The sequence below is a fragment of the Oncorhynchus nerka genome, linkage group LG11 (assembly GCF_034236695.1).
Source record: "Oncorhynchus nerka isolate Pitt River linkage group LG11, Oner_Uvic_2.0, whole genome shotgun sequence".
Taxonomy (NCBI): Eukaryota; Metazoa; Chordata; class Actinopteri; order Salmoniformes; family Salmonidae; genus Oncorhynchus; species Oncorhynchus nerka.
The window spans coordinates 31,987,457-32,001,651 of record NC_088406.1 but is presented as its reverse complement, the minus strand read 5'-3'; the positions used below and the strand labels follow the sequence as shown (position 1 = coordinate 32,001,651).

General features: G+C 45.6%; 1 protein-coding gene across 1 annotated transcript in view; it reads right to left on the bottom strand.

The window, feature by feature from the left end:
• Window positions 1-666: 666 nt before the first annotated feature.
• The window catches only part of LOC115136697 (mediator of RNA polymerase II transcription subunit 13-like), a 32,233-nt gene continuing 18,704 nt past the window's right edge, over window positions 667-14,195 (bottom strand). Inside the window, exons 15-30 of the mRNA XM_029672370.2 lie at window positions 13,799-13,998; window positions 12,810-13,702; window positions 12,488-12,655; window positions 11,759-11,982; window positions 11,475-11,670; window positions 10,942-11,311; window positions 10,479-10,695; window positions 10,130-10,321; window positions 9,639-9,862; window positions 9,412-9,554; window positions 4,385-4,543; window positions 4,075-4,260; window positions 3,766-3,911; window positions 3,489-3,653; window positions 1,705-1,805; window positions 667-1,570 (exon numbers count right to left, since the gene is read on the bottom strand). Of these exons, the coding sequence (XP_029528230.1) occupies window positions 1,438-1,570; window positions 1,705-1,805; window positions 3,489-3,653; window positions 3,766-3,911; window positions 4,075-4,260; window positions 4,385-4,543; window positions 9,412-9,554; window positions 9,639-9,862; window positions 10,130-10,321; window positions 10,479-10,695; window positions 10,942-11,311; window positions 11,475-11,670; window positions 11,759-11,982; window positions 12,488-12,655; window positions 12,810-13,702; window positions 13,799-13,998 (3,717 nt within the window). The 3' untranslated portion in view covers window positions 667-1,437. The remainder of the gene's footprint in view (window positions 1,571-1,704; window positions 1,806-3,488; window positions 3,654-3,765; window positions 3,912-4,074; window positions 4,261-4,384; window positions 4,544-9,411; window positions 9,555-9,638; window positions 9,863-10,129; window positions 10,322-10,478; window positions 10,696-10,941; window positions 11,312-11,474; window positions 11,671-11,758; window positions 11,983-12,487; window positions 12,656-12,809; window positions 13,703-13,798; window positions 13,999-14,195) is intronic.

The window sequence follows — 14,195 nt, the reverse complement described above, 5'->3', positions numbered from 1 at the left end:
GACCCTGGGCATCTTGCTTTTGTTTTTCCAGAGTCAGTGGAAGAGCCTCTAGTGTCCTAAGTTCATAACCGTGACTGCCTACAGTCTGTAAGCTGTTAGTGTCTTCACCGTTCCACAGGTGCATGTTCATTAGTTGTTTATGGTTTATTGAACAAGCATGGGAAAGTGTTTAAACCCTTTACAATGAAGATCTGTGGAGTTATTTGGATTTTTCAGAATTATCTTCGCAAGACAGGGTCTTGAAAAAGGGACGGTCCTTTTTCCCCCGAGTTTAGCTACCCTTCCAATGGGATCCCATTAGACTGAAAATAAGGCAGTGATTGGATGAGGCTTTGGGATGAGATGTTCTTAGTTAGCCAATTCCACTTTTACTGACCTGCCAAATCCCTTTAGTTGGGGTAGGGGCTAAATGAGGATAACCCTAAACCTGTGGTCCATTAAGGATCCATCTGAAACCCACCCATGGCCCAGTCAACCCCTAAAACAGCTCATTAAAGTGCCAATCCAACACTCAACCAGCAGTGAGGGAGTGGCTAACAAGGAAAGAGGTAACATTTGCATTAACTATGATATATTTAAAAGCAAGGGTTAGAATTAAGTACAGGTAGAAAGCGCTCCATTTCCCAACACTGCAAACAACGTTTTCATTACAGAGACCAAGAAAAATGATAGGTAGACGCACTTTATTCCTAAAACAGAAGCTGCGGCACACATGTATATGTACACACACACACACATATATATATACACACACACACACACACACACAAAAACAATTCTCTAAATCCGCCATATAAAATACATATATATATGTATATAATCTGACAATCTGTACCTCACATCCCATTTAACTGAATGCATTGAATTACTGTGCAACAGACTCTGCCACTGTAGCTGAGCTGTAAGTCCTATCCACTCAAAAGGAAGGGATATAAATGCCCAACCTACCTATCTGTACATCAGGGGAATTAAAATGTAAATACCCTTTAAAAAAATTACTCTAAAAGCAGCCTACAGCAAATGCAGCTTACAGTTTTGTAATTAAAAAAAAATGTGATTACATTTTAAACCAATTCCTTTTAAAGTGAGATGGCAATACACACCATCAGATTTTTTATATATAAAAGAAATAAAAATGACAAATTTAAACTTACAATAAATAATATATATGCAGGCATTTCATTAAGCTAACATTTTATCAGAAGATAATTAAAAAGACAACTTATTCTCCTTTATGAAAAGTCCCTTATCCAAAATGATAAAATGGACACTTGGCATTTGATTGATAGGACACCTCCAGTGCTGCCATGGAGACGCTGGCTGGGGGAGATTCCTTATGGCCAAGCCCCCACCCTGAAGTGTTGAGGGTCCATCCACTCCAGGAAACACCCTCCCATTAGTTTCATGAGCTCCATAGATTCCACTTGATATCCTTGTTCAGAGCATGTTCATGATAAAGTTGTACATCTGATTGAGCACCACAAAGTGAACAGGGAGACAGGATCGCCGGTCTTGAGTGGCAGGGTCACACGTCAGCCAGGAGAGGGCATTGTACTGCTCCAGCACAAACCTGTCAGGGGCAGAGAACACATAACTATATATAACTAACTATACATTCAATTCCCCTCTTTCCTAATAAACCTATACTCTGCCTATCAAATCAGTGTATTTCCCATGGCTTTCATTCCATATTGAGCAGTGTACCTGAGCACATCTGAGGTGTGGTTGGAGTCCAGAGGGTGGGAGTGTTTGCTGTGGAGAAGCTCATCTGATTGGACTGAGGACACGTGCAGGTGCAGGGAGGCCTGGGGAGTGACGACAGACAAGAGGTCAGCTAGATTAACACAAATGTCACACCAGTTAGATTAGAAAAGGGAAACCTTCAAATGACAGGATTCCTGATCAAGTACGCATTTAAGTAAAGCATAAAAGTGCTGCTGAGTTTTATGACCAGAGAAGAACAAACACCTTTGAGAGCAGAGTGAGTGTTAGGTTAACTGTCAGAGGAGCAGTAGGTAGGTACAGTACCAGTCAAAAGTAAGGACATATCTACTCATTCATTTACATTTACATTTAAGTCACAGTACCAGTCATTCAATGACCTCCAGTGGAAAGTGCATCTAAACACTTTATCTACTCATTCAAGGACTTCTTTATTTTTACTATTTTCTACATTGTAGAATAATAGTGAAGACATCAAAACTATGAAATAACACATGGAATAATGCAGTAACCAACAAAAAAAAGTTAAGAATCTCAAATATAAACTATATTGTTTTACAAAGTAGCCACCTTTGCCTTGAAAGGTTTGCACACTCTTGGCATTCCCTCAACTAGCTTCATGAGGTAGTCACCTGGAATGCATTTCAATTAACGGGTGTGCCATGTTAACCTAATTTGTGGAATTTCTTTCCATCTTAACGTGTTTGAGACAATCAGTTGTGTTGTAGGGGTGCTATACAGAAGATGATCTTTTACCAAATAGGGCCAAGTCCATATTATGGCAAGAACAGCTCAAATAAGCAAAGAGAAACAAAAACAGTCCATCATTACATTAAGACATGAAGGTCAGTCAATCCGGGAAAATAAACACTTTGAAAGTTTCTTCAAGTGCAGTCGCAAAAACCATCAAGCGCTATGACGAAACTGGCTCTCATGAGGACCGCCACAGGAAGAAGACCCAGTTACCTCTGCTGTAGAGGATAATTTCATTTAGCGTCAACTGCATCTCAAAAAGCAGCTCAAATGCTTCAGAGTTCAAGTAACAGACATCAACTGTTCAGAGGAGACTGCGTGAATCAGGCCTTCATGGTCAAATCACTGCAAAGAAACCAATACTAAAAGCCACCAATAAGAAGGAGAATTGCTTGGGCAGAGTAGGTGAACGGATGATCCCCGCATATGTAGTTCCCACCGTGAAGCATGGAGGTGGTGTGATGACGCTTTGCTGGTGACACTGTTGGTGATTCATTTAGAATTCAAGGCACACTTAACCAGCATGGCTACAACAGCATTCTGTAGTGATACAACATCCCACCTGGTTTGAGCTTAGTAGGACTATCATTTGTTTTTCAACAGGACAATGACCCAACGCTGTGTAAGGGCTATTTGACCAAGGAGAGTGATGGACTGCTACATCCGATGACCTGGCCTCCACAATCACCTAAACCTCAACCAAATTGAGATGGTTTGGGAGGAGTTGGACCATAGAGTGAAGGAAAAGCAGCCAACAAGTGCTCAGTATATGTGGGAACTCCTTCAAGACTGTTGGAAAAGCATTCCAGGTGAAGGTGGTTGAGAGAATGCCAAGAGTGTGCAAAGCAGTCATCAAGGCAAAGGGTGGCAACTTTCAAGAATCTCAAATATATTTAGATTTGTGTTATTTAATAGTTGATATCTTCTACAATGTAGAAAATAGTTGTACAAAATTTAAGGAAAACCCTGGAATGAGTTGGTGTGTTCAAACATTTGACTGGTATTGTAGGTACCTTGAGGAACAGTGGGCACTGGTTCTGTGCCTGGGGGCAGGCGGACCAGAACCAGTCAGGCAGGGGGCCAGCCTTGGCTGTGGAGATTAAGTAGCCCAGGGCCATAGGCTGCTGCAAGATGTTCAGGGCCTCCTCGTGGGACTCCATACGATCTGTGCTCTGGCCCTGGAACACACCGGGACATAGGTTGACACCAATACTTATTCAACCTTCATTTACCAGCAGTCAGGTAAGCATCCTCCTGCTGGAAGTGTTGTGGAGCGGCAGAGAGGCTTACCTTGCTGCCGTCTCCCCCTTGGTGATAGTGTCCACCGGGGGAGTGAACGGGGGAGGTGGTGGGGGAGTTGGGCAGGATGTTGATGAGATCAGGGTCCACCATATCATTATCAAACAGGTCAAAGATGCCCATCCCATCTGAACCATCTATGAAGAGGGATAAACAAAGGGTCATTCAAGACTATGTCCCATTAGCTCAGACAGAGAGCTGCTCTGTCTCCGTTTCAGTAACATCGCCGTGTGGAGCCAGACTACAGCCAGAACCTAGAAAGGCATCAACATTTACAGTGTGTGTGTGTGTGTGACTGACCAGGGTTGATGGGGTTGAAGGCGATGTCTAAGTTCTGTTCGGTGGTGGCGTTGTTGACCTGCACCATTGCCGAGGTGGGGAACACCAGGATGTGGGTGCAGGACGTGTCTTGAGGAGTGCTCAGCTGGGACGTCTGCATGTTCAGAGTGGTGCTGCGGCCGAACACTGAGCCTGTCGACACAGAGTCTACACACAGCAGAGAGAAGGGTTAACATGATAGACATCACCAAAACATTTCAGGAAATTCAGTGGACTCACAAACAGGGGAAGCAAGGCCATTGCTCAAGGTTCAACTTCTGTTCATTTTTACCTGGCATGATGACAAAGGAGCCTTGGGGCTCCATGGCAACCAGGCAGGCGCTGAGAATGCTGGGAGTGTCTGCCGCAGAGATGCCACACATCCTGCAGGTCTCCTTGAGGCGCTTGCTGAGAGACTGCAGGTTCCTCCTGCTCAGCAAAATACTCCAGTCTGGAACAGAGGGAGACAAAGAGGATGTCATCAGGGCACATCAAATCATGTACAACTCACTGTATCACTTACTGCAGCTAAACGATCGCTGCAGCTGTACATAGTCCATCTGTAAATAGCCCACCCAATTTACCTACCTCAACTCCATACGGTTTTTATTTACTTTATTGCTCTTTTTCACACCAGTATCTCTACTTGAACATGATCATCCATCACTCCAGTGTTAATCTGCTAAATTGTATTATTCGCTCCTATGGCCTATTTATTGCCTACCTCCTCATGCCTTTTGCACACAATGTATATAGACTCTTTTTTTTCCCAACTGTGTTATTGACTTGTTTGTTTACTCCATGTGTCACTGTGTTGTTGTCTGTTCACACTACTATGCTTTATCTTGGCCAGGTCGCAGTTGTAAATGAGAACTTGTTCTCAACTAGCCTACCTGGTTAAATAAAGTTTAAATAAAATAAATGCACTACATGAACAAAAGTATGTGGACACCTGCTCAAACATCTCATTCCAAAATCATGGGCATTAATATGGTGTTGGGGCCCCCCCTTTGCTAATATAACAGCCTATACTCTTCTGGGAAGGGTTTCCACTAGATGTTGGAACATTGCAGCCATTACTTCCATTTAGCCACAAGAGCATTAGTGAGGTCAGGCACGGATGTTCGGCAATTAGGCCTGGCTCGCAGTCAGCGTTCCAATTCATCCCCAAAGTTGTTTAGACGGAGTTGAGGTCAGGCCTTTGCCAGTCAAGTTCTTCCACACCAAATCAACAAACCATTTCTGTATGGACCTCGCTTTGTGCATAGGGACAATGTCATTCTGATACATTAAAGGGTCTTCGCCAAAATGTTGCCTCAAAGTGGAAGCACAGAATTATCTAGAATGTCATTGTATGCTGTAGTGTTAAGATTTTCCCTCACTGGAAGTAAGGGAACTAGCCCGAACCATGAAAAACAGCCCCAGACCATTATTCCTCATCCACCAAACTTTACAGTTGGCAGTTTGCATTGGGGAAAGTACACTTCTCCTGGCATCCGCCAAAACCAAATTTGTTCTCCGGACTGCCAGATGGTGAAGCATGATTCCATACTCCAGAGAACATGTTTACACTGCTCCCGAGTCCAATGGAGGTGAGCTTTACACTGCTCTAGCCAACATTTGGCATTGCATGGTGATCTTAGGCTTGTGTGCGGCTGCTCAGCCACGGAAACCCATTTTATGAAGATCCCGACGATTGGTTATTGTGCTAACGTTGCATCCAGGCACAGTTTGGAACTTGGTAGTGAGTGATGCAACAGAGGACAGATGATTTTTAACGCGCTACACACTTCAGCGCTCGGCGGTCCCGTTCTGTGAGTTTGCGTGGCCCTTGCACTTTCCACACACTTACAGTTGACCGGGTCAGCTCTAGCAGGGCATACATTTGACAAACTTACTTGTTGGAAAGGCAGCATCCTATGACGGTGCCACGTTGAAAGTCACCGAGCTCTTCAATAAGGCCATTCTACTGCCAGTGTTTGTCTATGGAGATTGCATGGCTCTGTGCTCGGTTTTATACACCTGTCAGCAACAGATGTGGCTGAAATAGCGGAATCCACTAATTTGAAGGGGTGTCCGTGTGTGTGTTCACACACAGTCAAACGTTTGGACACACCTACTCATTCAAGGGTTTTTCTTTATGTTTTATTATTTTCTACATTGCAGAAGTGAAGACAAAACTATTAATTAACACATATGGAATTATGTAGTCAGCAACAGTGTTAAATCAAAATATATTTTATATTTGAGATTCTTCAAATAGCCACCCTTCATGACAGCTTTGCACACTCTTGGCATTCTCCTAACCAGCTTCATGAGGTAGTCACCTGTAATGCATTTCAATTAACAGGTGTGCCTTGTAAATTTGTGGAATTTATTTCCTTAATGCGTTTGAGCCAATTGGTTATGTTGTGACAAGGTAGGGGTGGTATACAGAAGATGGAGCTATATGGTGAAAGACCAAGTCCATATTAAAAATGGCAAGAACAGCTCAAATCAGCAAAACAAGTCCATCATTGACTGACCTTCATGTCTTAAAGTAATCTGGAAAATATCAAGAACTTGACGTTTCTTCAAGTGCAGTTGCAAAAACCATCAAGCACTATGAAGAAACTGGTACTCATGAGGACCGCCATAGGAAAGGAAGACCCAGAGTTACCTCTGCTTTTTCTGCCCCTGAACAGGCAGTTAACCCACTGTTCCTAGGCCGTCATTGAAAATAAGAATTTGTTCTTAACTGACTTGCCTAGTTAAATAAAGGTTTAAAAAAAAAGGATAAGTTCATTAGAGTTACCAACCTCAGAAATTGCAGCCCAAATAAATGCTTCAGAGTTCAAGTAACAAACATCAACTGTTCAAATCGCTGCAAAGAAACCAGTACTAAATGCCACCAATAAGAAGAAAGAGACTTGCTTGGGCCAAGAAACACGAGGAATGGAAATTAGACAAGTGGAAATCTGTCCTTTGGTCTGATGAGTCCAAATTTGATATTATTGGTTCAACCGCTGTGTCTTTGAGACGCAGAGGTGGTGAACGGATGATCCCTGCATGCGTGGTTCCCACCGTGAAGCATGGAGGTGGTGGTGTGGGGGTGCTTTTCTGGTGACAGTGTAGGTGATTTATTTAGAATTAAAGGCACTTAACCAGCATGGCTACAACAGCATTCTGCAGCGATACGCCATCCCATCTGGTTTGCACTTAGTGGGACTATCATTTGTTTTACCAATAGGACAATGACCCAAAACACACCTCCAGGCTGTGTAAGGGCTATTTGACCAAGAAGGAGAGTGATGAAGTGCTGAATCAGATGACCTGGCCTCCATAATCACCTCACCTCAACCCAATTGAGATGGTTTGGGATGAGTCTGACCGCAGAGTGAAGGAAAAGCAGCCAACAAGTGCTCAGCATATGTGGGAACTCCTTCAAGACTGTTGGAAAGGCATTCCTCATGAAGCAGGTTGAGAGAATGCCAAGAGTGTACAAAGCTGTCAAGGCAAAGGGTAGCTACTTTGAAGAATGTAAAATAAATGTTGATTTGCATACCACTTTTTTGGTTACTAAATGACTCCATAGGTTTTATTTAATAGTTTTGATGTCTTCCCTATTATTCTACAATGTAGAAAATAGTAATAAAGAAAAACCCTTAATTGAGTAAGGGTGTTCAAACTTTTGGCTGGTACTGTGTGTGTGTGTGTGTATGTATACACACACACACACACACAGTTGAAGTCAGAAGTTTACATACACCTTAGCCAAATACATTTAAACTCAGTTTTTCACAATTCCTGACAATTAATCCTAGTAAAAAATTCCCTGTCTTAGGTCAGTTAGGGTCACCACTTTATTTTAAGAATGTGAAATGTCAGAATAATAGTAGAGGGAATGATTTATTTCAGCTTTTGTTTCATCACATCCCCAGTGGGTCAGAAGTTTACATACACTCAATTAGTGTTTGGTAGCATTGCCTTTAAATTGTTTAACTTGGGTCAAACATTTTGGGTAGCCTTGCACAAGCTTCCCACAATAAGTTGGGTGAATGTTGGCCCATTCCTCCTGACAGACCTGGTGTTACTGAGTCAGGTTTCTAGGCCTCCTTGCTTGCATACGCTTTTTCAGTTCTGCCCACAAATTTGAGGTCAGGGTTTTGTGATGGCCATTCCAATACCTCGACTTTGTTGCCCGTAAGCCATTTTGCCACAACTTTGGAAGCATGCTTGGGGTCATTGTCCATTTGGAAGACCCATTTGCGACCAAGCTTCAATATATCCACATAACTTTCCTCATTGGTGCCATCTATTTTGTGAAGTGCACAGGTCCCTCCTACATCAAAGCACCCCACAACATAATGCTGCCACACCCGTGCTTCACGGTTGGGATAGTGTTAGTCGGCTTGCAAGCCTCCCCTTTTTCCTCCAAACATAACGATCGTCATTATGGCCAAACAGGTATATTTTTATTTCATCAGACCAGAGGACATTCCTCCAAAAAGTACAATTTTAGTCCCCATGTGCAGTTGCAAACTGTAGTCTCGCTTTTAAATGGCGGTTTTGGAGCAGTGGCTTCTTCCTTGCTGAGCGGCCTTTCAGGTTGTTGATATAGGACTTTTTACACTGTGGATATAGATACTTTTGCATCTGTTTCCTCCAGCATCTTCACTTTTCATACCAAAGTACGTTCATCTCAGGAAGACAGAACGAGTCTCTTTCCTGAGCGGTATGACGGCTGCGTGGTTCCATGGTATTTATACTTGCGTACTATTGTTTGTACAGATGAACATGGTACCTTCAGGAATTTGGTAATTGCTCCCAAGGATGAACCAGACTTGGAGGTCTACAATGATTTTTCCTGAGGTCTTGGCTGATTTCTTTAGATTTTCCCATGATGTCAAGCAAAAAGGCACTGAGTTTGAAGGTAGGCCTTGAAATACATCCACAGCTACACCTCCAAGTGACTCAAATTATGTTAATTATCAGAAGCTTCTAAAGCCATGACATAATTTTCTGGAATTTTCCAAGCTGTTATTAAAGGCACAGTCAACTTAGCGTATGTAAACTTCTGACCCACTGGAATTGTGATACAGTGAATTATAAGTGAAATAATCTGTCTGTAAACAATTGTTGAAAAATTACTTCCGACTTGCCAAAACTATAGTTTGTTAACAAGAAATTTGTGGAGTGGTATAAAAACTAGTTTTAATGACTCCAACCTAAGTGTGTCAACTTCAACTGGGGGGGGTGTGTGTGTGATATATATATATATAAATAACACACACACACACACCTCTCTGTGTGGCATACATACATCTCTGTGCGGCATACCTCGTAACTCTCCGTGGCCAATCCTGCCCAGGCGGCCAATCACCACCCTCCAGGGAAGTGATGTCACCTGTACCAAGCCTAGACACCACTCCCACAGCTTCTGCAGGCCCAGCCGTCTGGCTGAACCCTTTTTCCTCCGAGCCCTTTACAGAGGACACAACAAAGTCACAAAAGAGACAGATTCTGAATTGAATTTGAGTGTCTACCAATTTACGTGTGTCACTGACCTGTTTGGCACGTCAATGCTGATGATGCATGTCTCCAGCAGCTCTCCTGATTGGTCAGTACAGGAGGCCAGGAGCCAGCGCTGGTCATGCGACAGGCAGTAGCCCACAAACAGCACATTGTACTTCTGAGAGGCCTCTCCGAACGTCTCCCCCAGCTCTGTCTGCTTGTCCTTGATGGGCGCCAGGATGAACGGTGGTGTGTACAAACGCAGACACTCCGGCCTCTGCATAGGTGTGAAAGTCAAAGGGTCAGACCAATGGTTCCTTGTGTGTCACTTAACAAGCTGCATTTAGTAAGCCATTGTGATTTATTCAACAGAGCAGTGGTCTCTTGGATCATCAAGGTATATGCAAGGAGTTGCCAAAGACCAGGATGTTATATTAAACAAACCATTCACATTGTGACAAATTTCTAGAACTTATAAGCAATCTAAATCAATCCATTAATAATATTTGTGAGGTTTTAGTGCGGTTTCCTATGTGTTGTTTACCTCGGAGCTCCTCAGTGCCATGTCGATGGCCAGGCCAGGGCCGAAGCCCGTCAGAGCCTTGATGTTGGTGTTGCTGGGGAGGGGCCGTCTGCACTGGGTGAACACCGAAAAGGCCAGGGACTTGAGGTGCTGACCATAGAGATGGCGCTCCTCAATGCGCACTGGCTGCAACAAGTACTGGCAGGGAATGATCTGACCAACACAACACATAGTTAGAAACCAATGTTTTAACCACACCAACCCCACAGGTGTTTGAGAACTGTTGTCAAAAGAGCCAATGTGCTGAACATAAATATGAATATATGAATATGGTCTGCAGTCTGGCTACATGTGTCAAGTCCTCCATTACCTGCACAGACACAGAGTTTCTGATGTGAGGCGGCAGGAACTGGAGCATCTCCACATAGCAGCGCAGCAGACCCAGCGTCCACACACTGGAGTGGGTGTCCCTCTCCCCGTCCTCGTAGCTGAAGGGGTCCACGATGTAGACCACAATGGCCGGGGGGAACGTCACTGCATGGGACTCTCCGTCTGTAGGGACACCAACCTTATCTCTCTCCAACGTGCTATAGAGAGAGAAGCACTCGGGTCAAACAACCAATAATCAACTAGCTTTATGTATTAGATTAAAGATAATTAGCAATCCAAATGTTCTCTTCCAGACAAGCCGTGGATAAAAATGGGAGAGATTGGGTAAGGTCGTAACTCAGCCTATTCCAAGTGCGTGTAAATTACAAACTCAGGGCTACAAGTGGTGCTACAGAAAATCAATTTGACTAAACCAAAGGACGTCAGATGGTGAGGGTACATACGTCTCCACGGGCTCAGTGGTGGCCTGGGGCTGGTTGGCAGTGGGGCCAGTCTCTCCTGTGGTCTGAGCACCCGACTGGGGCCCGTTCTGGGCGACGCTGCCCTGCAGGCCTGATGTCCCGTATGGTGTGTAGGAGCTGGGCTTGGCTGAGGGCATTCCTACCCCCCCTATCCCTCCCACTGCCTGGGGGCCTATGGTGGAGGAGGGTGGGGCACTGTTGGTAGGCTGGGCAGTGCTGCTGGAGCTCTGGGTGCCTGAGGAGGGGGTGGTGGTGGAGCAGGGGGACTGGGAGGAGTACTGGGGAGAGGCCACAGTGGGGCTGTGCTGGTTCAACAAAGAGCTGTCCAGAGACTGCCCAGCCAGGTATGGAGCTGAGGAGAGTAACAAAAAAGTTGAGAAAAAGAAGACAGATATTAAGAGACACCCAACTTGCCTTTGTAGAAGCCAAATCAAAAATTATAAACACAAGAGATCCCAGCTCTTATTCAGTACAATCTCCTGAAATAGAAGATGGCAATCTAATGAACGACGTACCTAGGTCATGCCGGCACACTTGGGCGTAGAGTTTGAGTTTGCTGAAGGCCTCGCTGTTCCCGTTGCTGCTGGCCATTTTGAGGAACCAATCACTGAGGGGCTGCTCTGCCAGGTTCCTGCCTTCTGCCGTACCAACCCGCAATATGCCATCTGCATGAGTCTCACAGATTGGTCTGTGCTGACCCAGTCGACAGGCCTGCAAAGAGAAAATCATGGGTAAACGTACCAATTTTCTTAAACATTTATATTTTATTAGACTATGGGGGGGGTGTCTATCTGCTTACCTCGTACACGGCCGTAAGGTCCTTGAAGAAGCTCTTAGCCCCGCGGAGCAGAGCCTCGTTCTCAGGACAGACGACTACATATCCAACGTCCCTGTGGGAGCCGAAGGGGTCCAGCAGCAGCTTCTCCCAGTAAGGCAACCCGAAGGGCGACAGCACCACAAAGTCATACTCATACCCCACCAGGAAGGTAGGGATGGGGAGGGGCTCTGGAGACTCATCAGTGCCTAATGGTTCAGAGAGGAGGCACTGTCAGACTCATTGCAAAGTTTAGTTAAGGGCGGCAGGTAGCCTAGCAGACAAGAGCATTGGGCCAGTAACTGAAAAAAATGCTTTGTGTAAACGTAAACAAGATATAAAGTACTTAGAAAAGACAACGGACCTATATCTATTTTTATAATATAATATTTGAGAACTAACAAAATAAAAGCTAGACAATCAGGGTGAATTACATTTAGAAAACAATGCATTTTGTAGTATGGATTTTGTCATTATGTTGGAGCAAAATAACACAGCATTAACCATGGAAAAATGCATGTAATTGCAGGAAATTAGATTTAAAAGGGAAAAAGATACTCAGCTCCATGCAGACATTTATAGAATTGAAAGAATTCTCTTCAATTCAGCTGCCCCGAAAGGCCACCACCTAAGCCCATTTTTGATACAGAAAAAGCCCTGAATGCATTCATCTTTAAGTAGTATTATCATCATCATCATCATCCTTGTGTTTACCGTAGGATCCCCTGCCGGCCATCTTGTGAAACTGCTGCCAGGTGAGAGGTCCCTGAACTCCCCAGGACCGTATGCTCCTCTTCTTCTGGATGGCATCCTGGAGTACAGGCTGGAGGGAGAGCAACACCCGCAGCACGTCCTGAGAGAACAGCCTGCTCACTTCTGCAGCTGGAGGGGGAGACAGTGGGTGGGAGGGATCAACATCATACAAACACACATCCAACCAAGAAGACTGTGCTTCACATAAGAGTAGGAAGAAAGGAAAAGGAGGAAGAGAGCAGGAGGGGAAACAAGTTTGTGCATTGTCAATGAGTGGAGTCACCTTTGCGTTTAGGCCAGTTGTGTAGACACGTACTCTTAACCAGTGCCTCGTCCACCTTGCCTCCTGACATGTTGTCCATGAACTGCCGGCCATGCTCCAGAGCCATGTAGCAGTCGTTATAGCAGTCCCTCTCCTCCACCCGTAGAGAAAAGCGAGAGGGGCCTGAGGACAGAGCCCTGGGGTACTCCACCCCAGCCATGGGGGAGAATGGGTTGGTACACTGGTCCTGCAGCAGCAGGATGAGCTCATCTGGGGGCCTCTCTTTGGGGTTGCCAGTCCTGTGAAGGGAGGCAGCGTGCAGCTCCTGGAAACGCCTCTCTGAGTCCCGGCCAGCGTCTGAGTCTCGCCCCACCAGGTCCAGCTCGTCCTCCAGGAAGAGCCCAGCCGAGCTGCCGTAGCGGCGGTTGACCACGGCGCTGAAACCGCAGGTACAGGGGTACTGGGCCTCGCCATTGTCGTTAAGATACACGCCCACATCTGCACCACGGATGTTCATGTTGCACACGCACACGCAGCAGCTGTCAAAGTTACAGTCCTTGAAAAGGTTCATGACGGACTCGGAGAGGATGAGGGTGACGTAGAGGCTATGGGCCTCAGGGATGGAGGGCACGGTGGCTGGCTCCACTGAGCTGAGAGGTCGGCAGGTGGAAGGGGTGGAGGCGGGCGAGTAGAGGTCAGAGTTGTCATATTTGAGCGATCCCTGGACACTGGCTGGCCCTCTTGGGGTGCGTGGGGTACGGGGAGTGCGTGGGGTGGGGGCGGAGAAGCGGGGTGTGGCTGGGGAAGGCAGGATGCCCGTGCCACTGTTGCTGGGTGGGGCACTGTTGGACATGAAGGGCGTGTGGGTCTGAGGTGTGTAGCTCTGGTAGTCTGGCTCAACACTGGGGATGTTACTGAAATAGGGAGACAACAGCACTAACATTAAAACTCCTGAAACACAAGTGGGTACATGACTTGTATAATTCAAGGGGACCAGTCTGATTGGTTACCCGTCTTTGGTGAGGAGGCCCATGGATGGCACTGGGGGTATGAGCTCCAGTTTGCCCATGGTCCAGCTGGGTGTGTAAACACAGTCCTCTGGCAGCTTGATGGGCATCATACACTGACTGGGCAGCATCTTCAGCGGAGCAAACATGGAGCAGCCCGTGAATGCCTTGCACGCCTCCGACTTGTAAACAAACGAGAAGTCCTGGAGGTAGATGAGGGAGAGAAGGAAAATAAGACACTATAATACTGGTCATTTATGAACATTTGAACATCTTGGCCATGTTCTGTTATAATCTCCACCCGGCACAGCCAGAAGAGGACTGGCCACCCCACATAGCCTGGTTCCTCTCTAGGTTTCGGCCTTTCTAGGGAGTTTTCCTAGCGCTTCTACACCTGCAT